This window comes from Triturus cristatus, chromosome 7, assembly GCF_964204655.1.
Source record: "Triturus cristatus chromosome 7, aTriCri1.1, whole genome shotgun sequence".
Lineage (NCBI taxonomy): Eukaryota > Metazoa > Chordata > Amphibia > Caudata > Salamandridae > Triturus > Triturus cristatus.
The window spans coordinates 461,662,722-461,683,766 of record NC_140590.1 but is presented as its reverse complement, the minus strand read 5'-3'; the positions used below and the strand labels follow the sequence as shown (position 1 = coordinate 461,683,766).

Here is a 21,045-nt window from a genome sequence, read left to right as displayed (position 1 = left end):
CATGATTTGGGTATTATTTACATTATCGCAATAGTATTAATCTTGTATCGGAACCATTCAAAGATGGCGCGACACAATTGGTGCTTGCCTCAAACGGGATATGACATTACTTGTTGAAAACCGGAACTACTCCAACATGGAGTAGCTAGGACACTCGTACTGTCTAGTCTTTATATTTTTCTTATTGGTGACATCCCGGAAGTGCACGCCTTAGCGCCGGAATTTAAAGCTGATTTTGACACTCCCCTGGTAACCGTTCCGACACGACGGCAAACGCGGCGTTACTGATCCCCCGATGGTACACCTGTAAAATACTATTTGAAGTAAGCATGGGTTTGGGGCTTTTTATCGTGTCTTCCTTGTATTCTATTACGTATTTGTTAGCATATTACTTGTACTTCAGTTGTAGTTTTCGCCTGAGTCGTATTATGACCTTTTAATTGTCAAATTGGGGTAGGGCAGCTATGCGTTTATTGCAAATGTGGTTGAGAAGGGTAGCGGTTAATTCAGAATGTCTGTCTGATGGTCAAACGCAGTTAAACGGGACTCTGCTCTGTCTTTGGGGGCTTGATTTACGTGTAGTGGTCCAGATCTACAGATCGATCGACAATGTTGGAGCTAAGCTCCAGGTACAACAGCAATTTTGGGATGAATATTTCCCTATAAAGTGACTTTTCTTTTGTTCCCTTTGTTTTGTCATGGGTAGAATCTCATCTTGCTTTATTTAGGCTCACTTTAGTGACACTCTGACCTTGCATCAAATATTTCATGTTTGTTTATGAGTGTGCGATGCTACTCATCTTCCTTTGTGATTATAATTGGCCCGCCTACAGATAGGACGTACTTGTATGTAAATGGGGCAGATATCAGCCCTCTTACTCAGTGTAGTTTCTTAGGAATGAGTTCTTTTTACAAATTCGATATTTATATGTTTTTTCATAGACCTAATACCACTAGGACTTCTTGCAAAATCTTATCCTGGATGTACTCTGTGACTTTTGTGCAGTTACGCTCTACTTTTCATTTTGGTGAGTGTCTTTATATGCCTTTTGAGTTCTATGGTCAACTGATTTCATCGAAATAAATTCTTTTCCTATGATTATACTTACATGTGGCCTTATTATCGATAGATTCTACCTACACCTTTTGCTACGACACCTGTGGAACATAGTTTGTGTATCTACGGTTATTATTGCGTGGTAAGCGTTTTATTCTCGCTTCCTCTTTCGTTATATTTCTTATTGGGTCCGTGTTTATGTTAGACACCCGTCCAATTGGGGAAAGTATTAAGGTATCACTAACATGGCTTTTTGACCTTGTGCTCTCGTGCATTTCTTTTCTGGCAAACCGTGTCCAGTCACTTGAGTTAGCCAAAATGCTTTGTCACTTCTATGCAGGTTTAGTTTCTTGCACGCCTCACATGGGGCACATGGGTGATTTTAGCCTACTCACGGTAGTTCACCAACCCGGTTTTTTACGCACTGTTTTTATTTCAGTTATAATAAAAAAAATGTTTATATTTAATCAACTTTTTGGCGTTTCTCCGTATCCGTCATCAGCATGCTCTTCTCATCTCGTTTCATTTTCACTTCTCTCTAAGGTCTTCTTTTCCTTCGTTTTGATTTTACTATGGTCTGTACATGAATTCTCTATGTGTACTGAGTAATGATACATTCCATAATTTTGTATGATTCCCAAACAGCCTTGAAAAAGCCCATGCTTGGGCGAAACGCGTTGGCTGTGAACATTGTTGCACTGCGTCATGGAATAAAGAACATCTGAACACTGCGAATATTTCGTATTAATTGGAAATTTGTTCCTGTGTTGTATTACTTATATACAGCTTTTTACTTGTGTTGCCTCTCATATTTCTAAAAAACGTGTTGTATTTGTGGTCTTACAAGCAGCAGGCCATTTGAGGTGGGCAATACTAGCACTACTGCAAGGTGACAGGTCTAGGCTGTGCATTCGTATATAACCTAGCTGCTTTTCTCTTTTAGCCATAAAAATATTATCTAACGTATAAATTCTGGAAGAAAGGGTGTTCATGCTATTATCGATGACAGCAAGCTCTTTTTCCAAATTTGCTTGATCAATAGCTCTTAACCTGGAAGCATCTTCAATTTGAGATCGTTTCCAAACTTCGTTATAAATAGCATACACCCATCTTTTGGACCTGCCACCCACAGGACCCTTAACAAAATCATTCAAATCTATTTTGTCATGTAATTTTGATAAATTAAGTTTGACATATGCCAAGGTGGAATGTTGCAGCCAGTTCTGACATAACTTCCCCACAGAATAGGTAGTAACTGAATGGGAACTTTCAAAGCGGGGGTCCACTCTAACCTGTGTATATCCAGGGTATAGACCCAGAAAACGATGTTGACAGGAATCTGAGCTCCTCTGTCATATCAACCATCCTTCAGGATCTAATTCGGATATGTTGAAGGATGTATTAGTAATATATGACTTCAATGCATCAGGGGACAGATCTGTGTGATTATTCCGTTTTGGATAAGCACCCAGATCGGGAATAGAGGGAGAATTAATTTTTTTTAGAAGTAGCCAATCCAAAGCAGGTGGTTTGAAAAATTCTAGAATTCAAAAATAACATGTGGTTGGGGATAAGGCAAGCACGATGCAGAGCCTCTGTTCCCTGTACCTGCCATGTTTTAGAACCCCAAACAGATTTAAGATCAATGGTATCTTTCCACAGCTCATAGCCCCCTACAGCCAATTTATCCATAAAGGATTTGGAATACAAAAATTTAGTGTGGGTCAGTCTTACTTTGGACGATGACTCTGTCGCCACTTTAAAATAAAAGGATTTAGGTTCAGAAATGCTAAAATCAGTAAAATATGTAAATTTGCTCATTAGAGTTTTGGAGCTGGCTTCAATGGGTGTCGGACAATGTTCCCATTGTGTATAATTAACAACATTTCTAAAAGTATTTGCCTTATGTAGGAAGTGATTGCCATAGTGTTGGTAGCAAAACAACTCCCCATAATTAGCTGTGTCTAAATACAAATCATCAGCATCAAAAGCAGCATATTATTTCAAATCAGAAAAGAGTGCCTCTATGGCCCGGACGTCCCAATAATCAGAGCGGATGTTTAGTTTCACAACATCCCCCATAGAAACACGAAGTACATTGGGCACATTAATCACCTCTGTGGGACCATGAATTTGAAATTTAACAGCATCCCACACAATCCCATCTAACACAGGCCAGGCAGTAATATTCACAAAAGTCTGGTCCCTTTTCATGATGTGCGATGAGGAGTGGGGGGCCAAAGTTCCAACAATTAATTTCATTGCAGATCTTTCGGTGAGATAGCGGCCATTTACAAGAGGAAAAAATACCACCACAAACCCAATGGACATAGACATGAAAATACTTATTAGCAAAAGCCAAATGTAAGTCCAAGGGGGAATCAAAAGATGTCTTTTAAACCAAGCTGTAAAGATAGAAATTTTAGATGGGGGATTGGAAGTCATATAGTTAGTGTCAAATGAAAAACGTGACTGGTCAACTGCAGTTGATTGTAAACCAGGCAACGACACATCTGTGGGATAAGCATACTCCGTATCTTCAGCTGGACCACCAGCCGGTGGGGGCAACAAAGGATTAGTAACCGTATGCATCTCGATGGCAATGTCAGGCCTGGTGGTAGACGCCGGAGCCAAAACAGAATTTCTCAGCATCGCTGGACAAGAGACCGCTGGAGTCATACTAAGAAGAATCTGCCATTCGCTGTAGTTTGACATTGTCAATGGAGATGTACCTGTTATCCTTGCGACCACGAAGTGGAGGTAAAATGACTGTTCTTGTACCCTGCACGCCAAGCACTGGTACTGATGCACGATAAGAGGGGCCGAATTCCTTCTTGTTCTCCACCTTCTCACGGACCAGGTCACCAACTCGCGGTAGCCAGCCGACTACCGGAATCTGAAGCGCAGCATCAGTTGTGGAGGGCAAGTGTTCCTTTGCAAGACTGTCTCTGGTCTCTTGTAGATTCTGTAATACAGCACAGTGATCATCTACGTCAAAGGGTGCGCCCGACACCGCCATGTCTAGACCATCAAGGTCCGGAACAAACATCTTTATGCCAAAGAGCATTTCTTATGGGGTCCGCCCACCGAGAGACCTTCTAGGGAGATTATTAAGTGCACGTTGAACGTTATACAGATGGGCTAACCAGTTCCTGACAGTGCCTAAAACCCTAGCTGTCAGGGATTGCACTATTGCCCTCAGGCCGGTATGGAGACGAAAATTTGACTTGGACCCCCAATGATCTCATGGCTTCTTTGTAAGCTTTAGAGGCGAACGCAGGACCTTGATCAGAATGAAGGGTACCACATGCAAAAATTCCCACAAAGACCAGCAAATCCCTGATGACAGTTCGAGCATCAGCACTCCGTTGCGGCCATACCCAAAGAAATCGTGTGCATGAATCCACTGCAACTAAGATATACTTGTACGCAGTGTCAGAGGAGAAAGGACCGCAGTGATCTAAATAAACACACCCAAGAGGTTTATTAGATATGTACAACTGTGTTTGTGGTGGGCGCGCAGCAGTCGAAGGTTTAATCTGCTGGCAGATGTCACAATTAAGAACATAGACACAAGTCTGTTTATACAACCTGCGCCACCAATCACGTTGTTGTAAGAGAGTAACAGTTGCTGAAACGCCGGCATGCGCAGAAGCCATGCCTTCGTGACCCGCTGTTATCAAAGAAAGTCTGCAGTCCGCGTTGGGAATCAATCTGTCACCAACGTCGTTAATTCTCACATAAGGAACTTTATCAGGACTTAAATGATAAGAGTATTTAGAAGGGAAACCTCTAGGGTAATTACTTCCCTTCTACGTTGCAGCAATTGCTGCCAAGATGTCATCATCAATCTTACTTTTGGATCCTGTAACTGCTGCTACTGCTACTGCCACTGCCGTTTTCACCGTTTCGTCAGCTAAGCTGTTTCCGACAGCGTGGACACCAACTCGCTGGTGCCCTAGAGTATGAATTACATTCACTAGAGGCAGATTCAGTTTAAGTTCTGCCACTCAAACCCAAAGCATTTTATGCTTGATTGTGCTACCTTTGGAATCACAGTATTCATTTTGAGACCAAAAGAATAAATTGTCGTTAAAAGACTGTACACAGTAAAATGAGTCACTCACTAAAAGAGTAGTAACTCAAGGATCAGCAAACTCCAGTGCAAGCACCAGAGCACGGAGCTCTGCCAACTGTGCAGTACAATCACCCAATGACTGAGTATGCACGACATCAGATTTGAATTCACCATTCACGAAAGTACCAGCCACAATTGCGCAGGCCGCTGAATATGCATGCTTTGATTCCATCGCCTGTTGCTCCGAACAATGGTAATCCTCAAGCGGGCGCAAAGACAGAGGAGCCTGATGGACGAATTCATACTGCAAATACTCCTGAGTCTGCAATGAGGCATCAAAGATGTAAGTGACATCCGGCGATGTCATGGAAGTGGCCCATTGTATCCAACGGGGATGCAAAGCTTTAGAATTCGGTACACTGGCTTTCGTCACTGCCTCTAGGGCAGGATACGGTGTGACAACCAACATGCGTTTCCCTTGCGACAGCGCTCGTTCTTTCAGAATCGCCATCTGTACTGCAGTCAAACCTTTCTCGACTGTGGAAAAGCGCATTTCAGCCGAAGTGTACAAATGTGATTTGTAAGCAATGGGGACTGTGTCGCCCTCATTGAACGTTAAGTACGTGAAACCCACTGCACCAGGCACAATTCTTATCACCAAGTTAGTGTGGTTATCACATGTCAGTAAGTACTTCGAAGCAAGAAGATCAGCCTGCAAAGATTGCAAGATAGCTGAATGCTCTGGCAGCCAGCTCGATTTGAAAATTTAGGTTGTACCAAGGCATATAGCGGCTTGATACGCTGGGCATAATCGGGAATGTAAGTACACCCGAAATTTAAAAAACCCAGCAAAGATTGTAGTTTCTTCAGTGTTGTCGGAGCATGCAAACATGCGCACTTCTCCAGGAAGTGAGGGGCTAAACCTCGGCCTTCATTGTTGAGTTCATAGCCCAAAAACAACACTGTATACTCTGCAATGTGTGACTTTGCAAAGTTGAATTTGTAACCGAAGTCCGCAAACATGACAGTGATGAGGTCAAAGCGACACAGATGCGGACATAATTAGTCGTCTGTGAGATAGATATCATCAACATACGAGTACGCATCAGGGTCAATGCTCTCTAACAGAGAGACTACACGTGCGGCAAAGACACCAGGACTGTTTTTATAGCCCATGGCTAATCTTTTAAACTGTTTTTGTTTGCCACCTGCAGTAAAGGCTGTCCATTGACTACTAATAGAGGACAGATTATGGCCATAAAAGCCATTGGATATGTCAAGTGTGGTCTTAAACCTTTTTCTCACAAGACTATCAACAAAGGCAGAACTGTGGGTATTCTGTACGGCACAGGTCCGACAATGAGAGTTCAAATGCCGGTAATCCAAAACTAGGCGGTACGACCCATCAGGTTTAGTTACAGTGAATAGGGGATTATTCATGGGTGACACACATGTTTCAATAACACCTTGATATTCCAACTGTTCAAGGATTTCTGCGACGTGAGATCTAGCTTTGCGGCGCATGGGATATTGGGGTTGCGGCTGGGGCATAGACCGTAAAGGAATTTCGTGGCTTGGTGACAATTTATCCCACCCAACCTGAGTACGGTACAGAGCCGGAGCAAGCACCTGAGCCCATTCCGCGGCAAAGTTCTGAGCCTGATCCTTTGGCACTGTGTGCGCAAATGATGGGAGGATTGCCTCCTCCCCTCTAGGGGCGGCCAAAACAAAAGCCGGGAGCCAGTCCGCCTCTGCTAATAGAATATCATATGTAGAGGTCTGATTTTCCCAAAAAATCCCTTTTATGGTACGTTGTATGTCACCTTCTATTAAAAGGACTATGTCATATAGTCTGTCAGGGGGAGCCACTCTAGTATCCGCAGTTTCTACAGTTATGAACGTGTCAGTTGCTGTCGCCTCCAGATATGGACGCAGTGCTTGCCGCACTACTGTAACCTCCGCTGCGCTGTCGAGCAGCGTTAGTGCCCATGTCAGGTTCCGAAGCTGCGTTCTGACTATCTGTGGCATACCTCGCTGTTACCGCAGCAACTTTCTTCTTCTGAAATGTGGGACGTTGACGTGCAAACTCGTCTTGCTTGCCTTTACCGTCAGGCTGACGGGGTTGCTCACGTCCTTGTTGGGCACCCCGACCCTTGCCACGTTCTCCTCCACCGGGCTGCGAGGCTGATGATTCCTGTGAAGAACGAGGAGAACGTTGTTCAGAAACCTGAAATCTATCAGGAGACATAATCCTAGTGCGATCGCGCAAGTCATATGTGCGCTCACCAGTAGGCTGTACAGGCGATGCTGGACGAGACCCCTGTTTCTGTTGCTGCTTACCCTGTTTCTTAGATCTCCAACTTTGTTTAGGAAAAGCTGGACGATCGTCTTTGAAAGACGAACCCATCTTAGTTTGCTGTTGCACATCTGCGGTCTGAACCGTAGGCTTAATCTCCAAACTACTGCGGCCTATCGTTCTATATGCCTCCGCAATACTTTTAGGCAACTCTCGGGGTTTATCGACGGCGTCTACGAGGACCAGACCATTCGCCACTTGAAAGTGTACCGCATCTTCCTTGAGGTTACCAAGGATGAGAGTGGCAACCACGTCGAACACACTGACCAGTCTCATTCCCAACTCGACCGCCACCTCCGGACCGTGTTGATCTTGTACACGTTTGATCACGGAGGGCAGTACGGCCATAGACTGGGTGCTGAAGCACTTCGAGTAGACCGCTGCGAAAACCTTACCCCAGTTCTCACAATCGGCCACTTCTGGGACTAAGTCTTTCTGCAAACTAATGGTGAGTGTCCTGTGTTTCTCCACAGGAGTAGAGTGCGGAAATACTGCTTCCAGTTGCTCAAATTTTTCAGCAAGCCAGTAAGGCAAATCGTCCTTATTTTGGGGGAGCTTGGCCATTACCGAATTAACCATGACGGGACTAATAACAATCCCGGCCGGGCCAGCTGGTTGCCCCGCAACAACAGGTGCCCCTACCTGTACATTGCGTGAAACGTATTGCACCAAAGCCCGATGTACTGTAATCAGGGCTGTATGGAGTTGACGTAACTCATCCACCGTGGCATGTAAATAACGAGGATGAGGTGTAAATCCGGCCAGTACCGGCTAAGTGGCCCCTGGAATGGACAAAGGGCCTAAACGAACCGGTGTAACCGTATGGGGGAGGGCGCCATTAAACCAAATACGATGCTGCTAAGCCGAAATAGGAATCTCCTGTGTCCTATATGGCGTATAATTCTCTGGGACCTGCGTAGGAGTATAAGAGGGAAACTTACTATCGTCCGCATTCACCGCCGGCAAGGTAACCCAAGAGTAAAACAACTCCTAGGGATATGAAGCATCGGCACTCACTACAAAGATAACCACCATCCCATCGTCAGGCACCCCGAACTGCGTCAAATGACGCCAGAGAGGTGCACGGCTATGCGCCGCAATAGCGACTTCAGCCATAAGAACACAGAGAAGAAAAACAATCTATTATAACAGTAGCACAACAAGGGTCCACAAAAATAAAAACTTTTTTAATTGACAAGCTTGATTGAACCTATAGAGAAACTATGTAGGTAGGTTTAACCGTCACTCCCGCTATCCGGAAATAAGAGTGAGGGCATCGTGGACTAATATAAGCACTACTAAGGCGTTTCAAATCGTAAGACCAAACGTTAGGTGCGCCATGTTGCAGGGCTTCTGCTCATGCACAGAACTATGCGCAGGAAACCAGGACCTCAGTGAATTTTGGTGTACCAAAATCTCACCCCAGAACCCCTATCCGACTAGCATCAGTGTCTCATTCGTTCTCCGTATCATCTCGAAGCTACCAATGATTAGATAACCCTGAACAAGCGACTTGGAGTACTCTCAGGAATGGTGGGAATTAGAAATACCTGTTCGTTATTATTCTCATATCAGTCCACAACAAGAGTAATCAGAGACACCGTAAAGTTTAAAATGTTTATTTTCAACTACGTGCCCTAAGATGCAGTACTTTGGCTAACATAAGCAGACAAATGATTAAAAATAAAACCATCAGCATTGTTACAATACCATAGAAAATGAAGGGAGAAATCATATTAGGAATGATAGTGGATTACAACCACCCTCCCATCATTAGTAAGCTAGTATTATTAAACTAATAGAAGGTCTCTAGGTTTGAATGGGGAACCCCATACCGTAAATATCAGCTTAGGTGAATCACATCACAGGATCAGCTTTGCTCTGTGTCTGGAAAAGGTCTTCTCCAAAGTGTCTAACACATGCACGCAAACTGCAATATTAAAAGCACTCGAGTTTCAGATATGTGCAGCTATGTGCGTGTTATGGCTAGAGCGTGGGCCGATCAACCTGAATTCAAGAGCATACATTGTTTTTTGGCCCTGACTGTTTCTGCACACAGTGTGTACAGACCAAGGTCGCGGTGCACGTCTAGGGATGTGAACAACAGACCGTTCTCATGTGAAGAAAAGCAAGCAGTTTTCTTATAACATCTACCTGCAGTGTTGTGTGCAAAAGCAGCAAAAAGTGGCAAGATGACGTTTTAATTCTAAGACGCTTATGCTAACATAGCAATGTGTGTACCTGTAGCTCTGCCTCCACTACAAGACCACTTACTTACTCTCAATGTCATCAAGAGAGGGTGATTTTCAAAATTCCACCAGAATTTTCTCGGGTGGGATAATGCTTTCCTCTGGACCAGAGGTGAGAATTATGCTTCTTCAAAGCTTACTCGACACCAATGAGACTATGTTGCTGACCAATTAAAGCAAAACTTCTCAAAGGTAGAGTAAGACGACCAACATCACAAAATAAAATGATGGACGGAGTGTTGAAACTTTTCAAACACTCACCAACAGTCACAGATCTGAGTTTAATCCATCATTATTTTGTTCACCACATCACCCCAGTTTGGACCCAGCCATATTCAAATCAGTCTTGACCCTGCTCCGCATGGGAACAGTCCAGCCCGAACTGCCAAGGCAGGTCCTCTCTAGACCGAAAACCAGCATCCTGGGACCGGTTTCAGGGTATCACACCTCATGATCCAGACTAGCTTGAATCCAGTGGTGACGCGAGGAAGGGACCTACGTCTGGGCGTACTCTTAGCCACTTAGGCGCAGATAGCAACATCACAAAATAAAATGATGAACAGAGTGATTTGAAACTTTTCAAACACTCACCCCCAGTCACAGATCTGGGTTTAATCCATTGTTATTTTACTTACTTGTCATGTCACTCCAGTTTGCACCAAGCCATATGCAAATCAGTCTTGGCCCTGCTTCTGTAAGGCGACCAATCAGCCTCATTCATGATATCCTCCATTTGTGCCCCTAAGCCTGGAGACCATGGTACTTCTAGCTGAAGCTGCTCCGAATATTGACTTATCTATCCCAGCTTCTTGAATCACCCTCCTGACCCACCATGCAATGAGTACGGAAGATACCTGCACAAAACGTTTCCTGATCAATATTAACAGCTGACAAGGTTTTGGACAATTTCTAAATGCTAGATCAGAAACTACACTATTATTTAATCTGTGTCCTTCTAATATTCGTAAAGGGAACCCCATCTGGGCTAAACATGCAGCCTGAAATGTCCAGAGCCCTGACATGAGACGTTCCTGCAAGATACTAGAAATAAGAGCATGGCTAGTATACTAGAGTTCTTTCCTGGAAAAGAAGCAATTATCATTCCATGACAGAAGTAAGTTCAATAATATTTTTACATCCCATAGACCCGAGTACCTGAGTTCTGGAGGATTAGTAATCCCTCTTAAATGTTTATTTACCATCAAATGTTCTCCTACTTGTGTACACCATCCACACGTACTTGATCTGATGAAGTTATAGCGAAACATGTTTACTGACTTGTAAGCTTTTCCTTTTTCTGCCCCAGTTCTGATAACTTTTTAAAATATGTACAAAGTCCGGGCCCCATAAAATACACATTCCTTCCTGTACACCAACAGGTCCCTGACGTCCATGCATACATGTATGTTGACAGCCCATCTATGTTGGATGAGGCTGGCAGGTCATCTAGAAAGTCCTGGGACTGCCAAGCGATCCCAGTAATCCTCCAAGCCGTGAGATGGAGAGTCACCTCCTCCAACATCCTGGGGTTCATTTCTATTGGATTCTTGAGATGCTCAGGAAACTGAGGACAAGGATTGCTAAATCCCAGGAAAGTTCAAACAGAATTGGAAACTATACCTGAGATCTCCACATTGGTGTTATTATCAAGGTAATATTTGCTTCCTGTACCCTGACCACTGCCATCACTCTTGTGATCATTGAAAGTTGGGGGAGGAGCTTAACCTCTCTTCTGAGCCCAATCCTGGAGAAAGGTATCCTTTGCCACAGCTCTCGAATTTGGCCTCCAGGTGAAGTAGCATGGGAGTTGATGGTCCATCCTTGAAGCAGATAGATCTATAGAAGCACTGGAATCCTGTCGACACCTAAAGTGCCAATCCGTTTCCTGGCTGAGATTCTGCTGCGACTGCTACCTGGTTTTTCAGACAGTAATGCCAGATGTCCTTGGCCATTACTTTTAGCATGTTCGAACTGGCATCCCCAAATCGCAGACAGCTCATCTCCCTGTTTACCCTTCAGGAGGACACAATAGTTAACTCTTTCTTTGGGCCTGCACTTGACTGCAAACAACTCTGGTTTGGACCACTGTCTTCCCATAGAGAGATATCTACATATGGTACCCTACCCCAATCTGCTGGTATCTAAATCAATGAGTCGGTCTAGAGCAGAACTAAAGATCGTTCTCTCATTTCATGTGTCCATTTGGTTAAGCCACCAATGGATTTCTATCCTGGTCTTCTCCTAGAGAGAAATCTGTTACAAATATTTAAATCCCTATCTGAGATTCATTGCTTTCAATTGCTCTAGTGCCCTGTTGAGACAGGGTTGCGGGAAGATGGTCTGAATGGAGGAAACCAGTAAGACCACTACTCTGGCGAGATAATGGAGTGAGATGTTGAATTTTGTCAGTGGCCTCCTGATCTTCTATCTGATGTGGAAGCTTAAGGATTGCCTGCTCTGAGTCTGTTATGAATCCATGAAAATTCATGATATGATTGGGTTTCAATTCCAATATGCATTTTTTGATCAAGAAGCCAGATTCTGGTGCAGTGTTAACTCAAGTTGAAACTGTTCATTCAGGTAAATTAGCATCTGGTTTATTAGTAGTTTGTTATCAACATAAATGAATATTCAGCTCCCTCTTGCTTGGAGGAACTCCATGGCCAGTTTGATGACCGTTATGAAGCTCCATAGTGTAGAGGAGCATTCGAAGGGAAGGGTTATGAATTCATAAGCCTTTCTTCACCAGGTGAATTGGAAGAATCTGCAATGAGTTGAAAAGGTGGTAACAGCCAGGTAAGCCTTTTTTTAAAGCTAGGTTTCCTTATGTAAAGCGCTCTGATACCGCGGGGTCTAGCCAGCGCTATATAAAACTCAAATAAATAAATAAAAAGGTGTACCGTCCAATCTTCGTGATGTAAGATGTCTTGCAGGTGTATGCTTTCCATCCTGAAGCGGCAGAAAACCAAACACTTGTTATGTTTATCTAAATCTAACATAGGTCTTTGCCCTTTTTCCTTTTTCTCTACCAGAAACCAGTTTCTTACAAACCAGTCTGGATGATCCTGCACCTCGAAATTGCTCCCTTGGGCACCAGGGCTGTTACCTCCTGATTAATCAGGAGCTTTTGGGAGTCCAAACAAACCATGGCAGCCAGCCGCCGATATTGCTTGAGGGAACCATAAAAGTTTGTGACATCCCCTCATCCTCTGCTGAACCCATGCATCTGTCATAATCTCGTGCCACTCTTGTGCAAACTCCACAAACCTCTCTACTTACTTTACAAGGGAGGAACGGAGATTACATACTGGTATATCTGTTGGAGGATGAGCTTATTCACCTTAAGGATCCTCTATTTGTGTGGCCTCAGCTTGACAACTGACCTCTTTTGGAGTCTTAGAACCGTGAGCGGCAAGACGAGCACCCTCTTCCAGCCACTCCAAAAGCCTTGGGTCCAAACATGTTCTTAATGAACGGCATCGCCTTGTCCAGAGAGGCAAAACTTATTTTTTTTTAAATGCCTTTTTATTGATTTTTTACATTTTTATTATATAAACACAGTAGTACAGGTACAGTGTAGTAAAGAAGATTCAGGGTGTAGCACAACACAATGGTATATATCATCATAGTGTAGGGACACAATGGCAGTCAAGGATACATACACAGGTGAGCGATCCATTCATCCTGGTGTCAATGCCGGACACTTCCCTATCCTTCCAACATCAGCATTTCTACTCTAAGCCTACTCCAGCCTCACGGTAAGTACACCAGCTGCCCCATACTTTTTCCCATTTCTTGGGGTAACCTCTGCTCTTGTACACCACTTTATCGACCTGTCGGCACCAGTCCATGCCCTTCTCCCATTTGTGAATCTTGGGAGGGGTTGACATGCCCCACGCTTTCAGGAAGGCGAAAGTTGACCCAAACATTTGCAGTTCTTAAAGAAAAACTTCTTTAAAGAGGCACCCTGGGGCTATGGGCTTCCGAGTTGGCCAGATCACGCAGTTTCAGGTTCAACTTTATGAACATCCATCTACATCTCTCATTAGAGGTGGTGCAGTTAGAATTGGCCAGAAAGATGATAGCTTTCCGTGCCCATCCGGACAGGATCACCAGGGAGATCAGCATACCTGACTCATTAGCCTTTTAAGCTATGTCCAATATCTTCATTAGGAGTCCCGAAATGTCCAGATGGTTGTCCTGGCATTAGCGCCTAGACCAGTTTATGCCCTTCTTAGGGTCTTTGATGAGCTTGGCCAAAAAAGGTAGCCATGCAATGTGCCCGTCTATCTATGGTGCAAAAACAACAGTTTGACAGAATGCAGAACAATGTGATACATTCACCCCAGTACAGAGATCTGGGCCTAAATCCATCGTTTTTTTGCTCATCATGCCATTCCAGTTTGAACCCAGCCATATGCAAATCAGTCTTGACCCTGTGCCTCATGGGAACAGTCCAGCCCGAACTGTCAAGCCAGGTCCTTCCTGGACTGGAAACAAGCATCCTAGGACCGGTTTCGGGGTTTCACCCCTCCTCAGCCAGGATAGCTTGATTCCAGTGGTATGGAGAGCATGGGACCCACGTCTGGGCATACCCATCCCCCTCGGGGTGACAAATGCAAAAACAACAGTTGATGTTTGCTGTAACACTTTTCGACCTAATTGGGATGGGTATGCCCAGACGTAGGTCCCTTGCTCACTATGCCAATGGATTCAAGCTAGCCTGGCTGAAGAAGAGTGACATACCATGAAACCGGTCCCAGGATGCTTGTTTCCGGTCCAGGGAGGACCTGGCCTTGGAGTTCGGTCTGGACTGTTCCCATGGGGCACAGGGTCAAGACTGATTTGGATATGGCTGGGGTGGCGTAGTGGGCAAAAGAACGATGGATTTAACCCAGACCTTTTGACTGGGGGAGAATGTTTTCATTGTCAACATTCCGTTCATCATTTGTTTGCTGTCTATTTCTGGTGTCAGGGCAACGTTGCCTTCCAGGGTCATGCAAAGGCAATCTGCTCTTAACCCCGATTCCTCTGTCAAGAGGTTTCCATAGCAGACTTGCAATAAACTGTGCCACCTTTTCTTCTGGTGACTATTCCGCCAACCACAGGTGGTATATTTTATCCAGATGTTTGGCCCTGGGTCCAAAGGGGTTGTCTGTGGGATCTATAACCTGGCACCAAGGTCTGTAATCGGCCAACTCCTGGTCAGAATCCCTGTGAGAATCCTCCCATGTCGGTATCGCCATCAGTTGAAGGTTGTGCCAGATTTGGAATGACTAGGTTACTAGAGCTTCTCACTGGGGAGTCCTCAATGGAATTTCCAAGGGTTGTGCTGAATTGTACTTGGAAAGCCTGTTTGAGCATATCAAATGAATCTGCTGAGCAGGGCTACTCTTTTTCTTTATGGCATGAGCCTCAACCTTTGTCTGACCGTTGGTGCCTGGAGATCATTGGTTCCTGGCAGGAAACCCAAAGCTACCACCCTTACAGAGGGGTTCAGGCTGGCACAGAATCAGTAAGAGATGCTGCTTTCCAAAATGCAGAAGGGTATTGCTCACTGCCTATTTAATAGAGGGATAGACTGCCTCTGAGAGACCCTGGTCCCAAGGTCTCTTCCATGTCTTTGTCATCCTCATGTCACTGCATAGTGCAGAAGGAGCAGGGAGGCTCCTGAATGTACAGGCAATGTAGCAGCGGTAGACTATAAAGGATACAACCTGGAGAACCTGTTCTGCCTGTTTAGTGCCCTTGCAAACTCGGTTACAGATAGTCAGTCAGGAGGCGTTGTGCTACAGGCAGGGCAGTAATTAAGAGGTGCCAAAAATGGGTTTATGAATTATATCCCAAGTAAACTCCTTTTTTTACACTTTGTAAGAGTTTGATCAATGCAGAACTGATTTGCATATGGCTGGGTCCAAACTGGGGTGGCGTGGTGAGCAAAAGAACGATGGAATAAACCCATATCTTTGTGACTTGTGGTGAACGGTTGCGTTGTACAACATTCCGTCCATCATTTATTCCTATTGCTTGAGTTGGATCTAGTCTAGATATAGTACACTGCAGACAGCATCCAGTGTAAGTTGCTTCCTCGCTGCATATGCAGGACCACAGCGCAGCTACCAAGAACCATGAAGGTAGTGTGGTGGGAGGCCCCTACCACACCTCAGGACTGCCACCGCTTTACCGCACAGAATATTGCCCTGAATTGGATGCATCCCGCCACCTGAAAAGTATAGGCTCACAAATAGTATAAATGTACCACAATCAGCAGCAAACATGAGATAAAAGAAAACTTAACTTATGTGCTGCAAGAGCAGCAAAGAAACAGGAAGTCCAGGATGTGGTCACAGGCTTTTTGGACTTTGGCTTTGTTTGATAGGTTGTCTAAAACTACAGCTTTTTCCCAAGTGCCCATAGGAAGTGTAGTTTATTGTTCTTTTTTCTGCTTCTGCCAAAACAAAAAGGAAAGATGAAAGCATAATCCTCACCTCCAGTCCTTACATAAAATGAATGTGGGCTATAGGGGTTTAGAAATACAGTAGCAAACATAAAAGTTGGCCATCACTCTCCGCTAACGGAAATGCTGCTGTCATAAGTAAATCGTCCCTCTACCTATTTCTGAGAGTAGGGATAGCTTAATTTACTGACTACCGTACTGCTCTAACAATTGATTGACTAGATGTGCATTGTTGGGACGGAAATGTCCCCTGCATGGTATACGAGTTGCCCGACTGCATATGAATGTGGTAGCCTAATGTTTATTTTAGCCCTAGTGTCACGATAATCTAGAGTGCGTGTGGAGGCCTAACCTTGTCCCTGACAGTATGAAGTAGAGAGGTTCTCCTGTGACCTGAAAGGCGCATTAAGGGTTCACTGACACAACATCGATGTAATAAATATCGATGTAAAAAATATTCAGTAAAAAATATAGACAACAAAAATATTGACAACAAAATATTGATGCAAAAAATATAGATGTATAAAATATCGACTTTTATATACATATAAAATATAATATGTTAAATATTACATTTAATTTTAACAAAATAAAATAAATGTAATATACATTTTAATAAAATACAACAAATAAATTTAATAAAGATAAACACAAACAATTTATTTATACATATATATTTAATTCGAATCAATTAATAAACTTATTTTTTATTTATGTTAAAAGTTTAAAATTATATAAAAATAAAAATATATATTGATGATTTAAAATATAAAAAAACAAAAATCTATATTAAATTAAATCATTAAACTATTAAAAAATATTTAAACTTAACTTTCACAATACAGCCAGTTAACAGTAGGGAAAGTGTTGGATAGCGGAGGGGTAAAAATAACTTCCCACTCCAGTGAGTGCAACAGTAGGGTAAGTGTTGGATAGCAGAGTAATTAAATTTACTATTCCAACTCCAGTGAATACAACAATAAGAAAAGTGTTGGATAGCGGAGGGGCAAAAATTACTATTCCCACTCCACTGAGTGCAACAGTAGGATAATTGTTGGAAAGCGGACGGGTAAAATGTACTATTCCCACTCCAGTGAGTGCAACAGTAGGGAAAGTACTGGATAGCGGAGTGTGAAATGTACTATTCCCACTCGAGTGAGTGCAACAGTAGGGAAAGTGTTGGATAGCGGAGAGGTAAAATTACTATTCACACTCCCAACAGTTGTAAAAATTAATTAACATACACCTAAAATTAATTACACAATTACCATAATTAGTTACAAGTTAAATAATTATTAATTAACAAATTATTAATTAATAATATATTACTTTACACATTTAACACTATATCATCTCAATTAAACAAATATTAATAAATAAAAAATAATCAATTTACTTAATATAATTAAGTTACTTCCCACCCTATTCCCCTTTAAACCAACAACCCGCTACAGAAATAAAACACAAAATTCTAATAAAAGAAAATTAATAACTACTAAAAATGTAACAAATACAAACAATCCTTATACAAAAAAACATACATCACATACATTTAAAACATATACTAAAATACATAACATTAATTAAAAAATGGATATTTTCAACAACTATATTTATGCAAACTATATTATTAAAATAGATATTACTTGCCTTAAGTCAATATTCTTGCTGTTGATATTTCCGAACCGCGACATTGGTGCATCTCGATATTTTAAACTCGATATTCTGTCTGCACACCGCATCAAGCATACCCTCATAATGAGCAGATGACTTCTTTCTTTCCCTTTGGATTTTCCACATAAAGGGGTTTTGGCAGCATACTGTGCTTTGTGATTTATAGTGTAACCAAACTTTTTACTTGTGTCAATGAGAGTGAGGCCTACTAACACCTCTTGTGTAAAATTCTTCTGCTGTATGTGTACCTTGCACTGACGTGTGTATGTCTAATGTGTGTGTGTAATGTAATATATGTGTGGTAGTAAAATTGTATGTGTGTGTGTTTGTGTGTGCCTGTTGAAGTGGGATCCATTTTGGGACAGTTTCCCCAGACAGTGTAAGTTTATTGTCTGCATTACTGTACAGGATGAGGGAGAACCAGACACTGACGTGAGATGGATGGAGACAGGGAAGCCTGTAGAAGTTTTATGAAGACTTTATTACCAAAACACTGCCATTTGGTGTATGGTACAAATAAAGGGTGAGACTGCAGTTTCTGTTGTTCAAGGTGAGGAAAAGTTTAGGTCATTCCTGCCCTTTTTATCTTCCCTGATTACTGTTTTAGAAAGTCTGATGACTGCCAGGTGCAGAGATCTCACACTTCGGTGTGCCCATGTGATGGGTGCTCCTACTTTGAGATAGCATTAGTGCCACCTGCTGTGAGAAGCATACTCCATACACAAGGGCGTATATTAACAGCAGCCTGAGAAGGACACTTGAAAGAGGACTACCATGAACCAGTTCTGAAAGTTTGAGACAATGGATCCACATCTCCGAAAATTTGTATAAAACTGGGACCCAAACCACCACAATTTATTTCAGTCCCAGTTTCTTCTTGAAAAGAGTGCACCACAGAGTACTGCAGGAGCAGCTGTGTTGCCAGATCTGGCACCTGCCTTACAGCTAGTTTCCCATAGGTGAGAGAACATCACCTGAAGTGTTGCTGTTGGAGGAGCTGAAGGTTTTCCTAGTGCCTACAAACCTATTTGCATGCTGAGAGAGGGAATGAGTATTCCTGGCCCTGCAGGGGGAGAGACTGTCGGAGAGGAGGATCCCAGAGTGTTCCTGTGTGTGGAGCACCTAGTTTAAGCAGGCACTCTTGGAAAGCAAAGCCAGGAGCAACCTGCATCGTTAGAGGGGTTCCCCTGTCTCTTTGTGAATCCTACCTGAGAACTGCCCCAGAGACTGTATGAACTAGGTGTGGCCACATTCACTGTCCATTGTTGTTGTGATTCTACGCAGCTGCACTGCACATTGCTACTATGAGCCTGTTCAGCCTTGGAGACCACAACTGCACCTCACCTCTGTAAGCCTGATCAGTCTGGAAGGCTACAACTTCACCGCACTGCTGTAAGCCTGATTGTCCTGAGGGCAGTGCCTGTACATTGCTGCTGTAAACCTGATCGCACTGGGAGACCATACCTGCACGTTGCTTCTGTTAACCACACCAGCTGAAAAGGCCACCATCACTGGGGAGGATGGGCCACAACACACAAACTGCATCCGCTCAGTTACTTCTTCTGCAAGTGCCAGTTGCGTCCGTCTCACCTCATGACTGGCAAGGACTGGGGGGCAGGCATCATGATGCTTCCCTGGCACCCAGAGTACATAGGCTGAGATGCACTCATGGCCTTGAGACTTTCTACATGAAATAAACCAATTGTAATATTTAGTGATTGAGTTTCACAATTCATAATCTGCAACTTTCCACTAGACAATTTGGGACTACAGAGCCTAGATATCAACCAAGTGGCGAGAGGACATTGCAACAGGTTATAGCGCAACCTAAAGATCAAAACCAGGGATTCAACTTGTATTTTTGAACATAAATGAAGCATAATTGGATTGTGTAGTATTCAGCTCTGTTGTGCAATTAAAGTATCAACTCACCAAGACCGGCCAACTGAATGAGGTCTCAGTCTCCTGCTTCCACACACTGAACATCAAGAAGATCTTAAAACGACTTCCAGCCAATACTTGAAGAACCGTCACTCAAGCCCTCATCACTAGCTAGCTAGACAACAGTAACACTCTATGCTGGGCAATGGCAACAGACTCTATGCTGGAGTCAACACTCAACTGACCAGAAGACTCCAGACTATTAAACTCTACAGCCATGCTCCCCCTTAGCCTCACACCCCACACCTCAAAGAGCTCCAATGACCCCCAATACACAAACAAGCACTCTTCAAACTCCTCATTCACACATCATTCACACATACAAAGCCCTACACAATGCCGGTCCCACGTACCCCGACAACCGTATAAACTCCCCCAAACCTCCTAGACACCTCAGTTTAGCCGGACTCCTACTTGCACACCTTCTACCCCCCCTTCATACTCAGAACCTTATCTGGTGGTCATGCCCTCTCCCACCTTGCTCCTACAGTCTTGAATGATCTGCTCCGGCATGTCAGAGCCTCCTCTTCAGTTCTTGAATTCCTCAAGAACCTGATGACCTAGCTCTTCACCTATCCCTGATCCTGGCTCAGCCTATACAGGTCATGCTTCAGAGCAAGGCTACCCTCCGAGATGAGTTGTGTGCTATACAAATGCACATAATATAAGTTATTTTATTGGTTTCGGTTGATTGTTGAGTAATGAGCCACCCTCTCCTCCCCCTGAACAGGGTCTGACATGCACGAAGGCTTGTGACTCTGTGTCACCATGCAGGCTGTTACTTCTACAACACATGCTCTTACATGTAAAGCATGTTGTCTTCATAATGTCTTCTCCGACCTACTTTACTTTGTTTCTCAAAAGATCACAATCAAGTGTCTGTTCTTTTCTTTAAATATGTCACATCTAAGGTAGATGTTTAGCTCAAGGTATTTGAAGCTATTATTAGAGGCCAGCTGCCCGATATGGGCATATGACCAAATGTTATATTTGTACTTGATATGTTAAGTTTCTGGTTTGTGATCAGTCTAAGATTGTAAAGTTTTTGCTGTCATTTAAATCCATAACCATCCTGTTTAGTGAAACATTTCTCTTTCGAGCAGGGTGTAATACTGGTGTACGATATTGCGAATCGTTGGTCGTTTGATGGAATAGATCGATGGATCAAGGAGATTGATGAGGTAAGACCTATGAAGGACTTTTAAAGCATCAATAGTTCCTTTCCTCTTCATT

At 43.4% G+C, this 21,045-nt stretch overlaps 1 protein-coding gene across 1 annotated transcript in view; it reads left to right on the top strand.

The window, feature by feature from the left end:
* Nucleotides 1-21,045, top strand: part of RAB40B (RAB40B, member RAS oncogene family) — a 291,119-nt gene that overhangs the window by 182,693 nt on the left and 87,381 nt on the right. Inside the window, exon 5 of the mRNA XM_085616788.1 lies at nucleotides 20,916-20,993. Coding sequence (XP_085472914.1) covers nucleotides 20,916-20,993 — 78 coding nt within the window. The remainder of the gene's footprint in view (nucleotides 1-20,915; nucleotides 20,994-21,045) is intronic.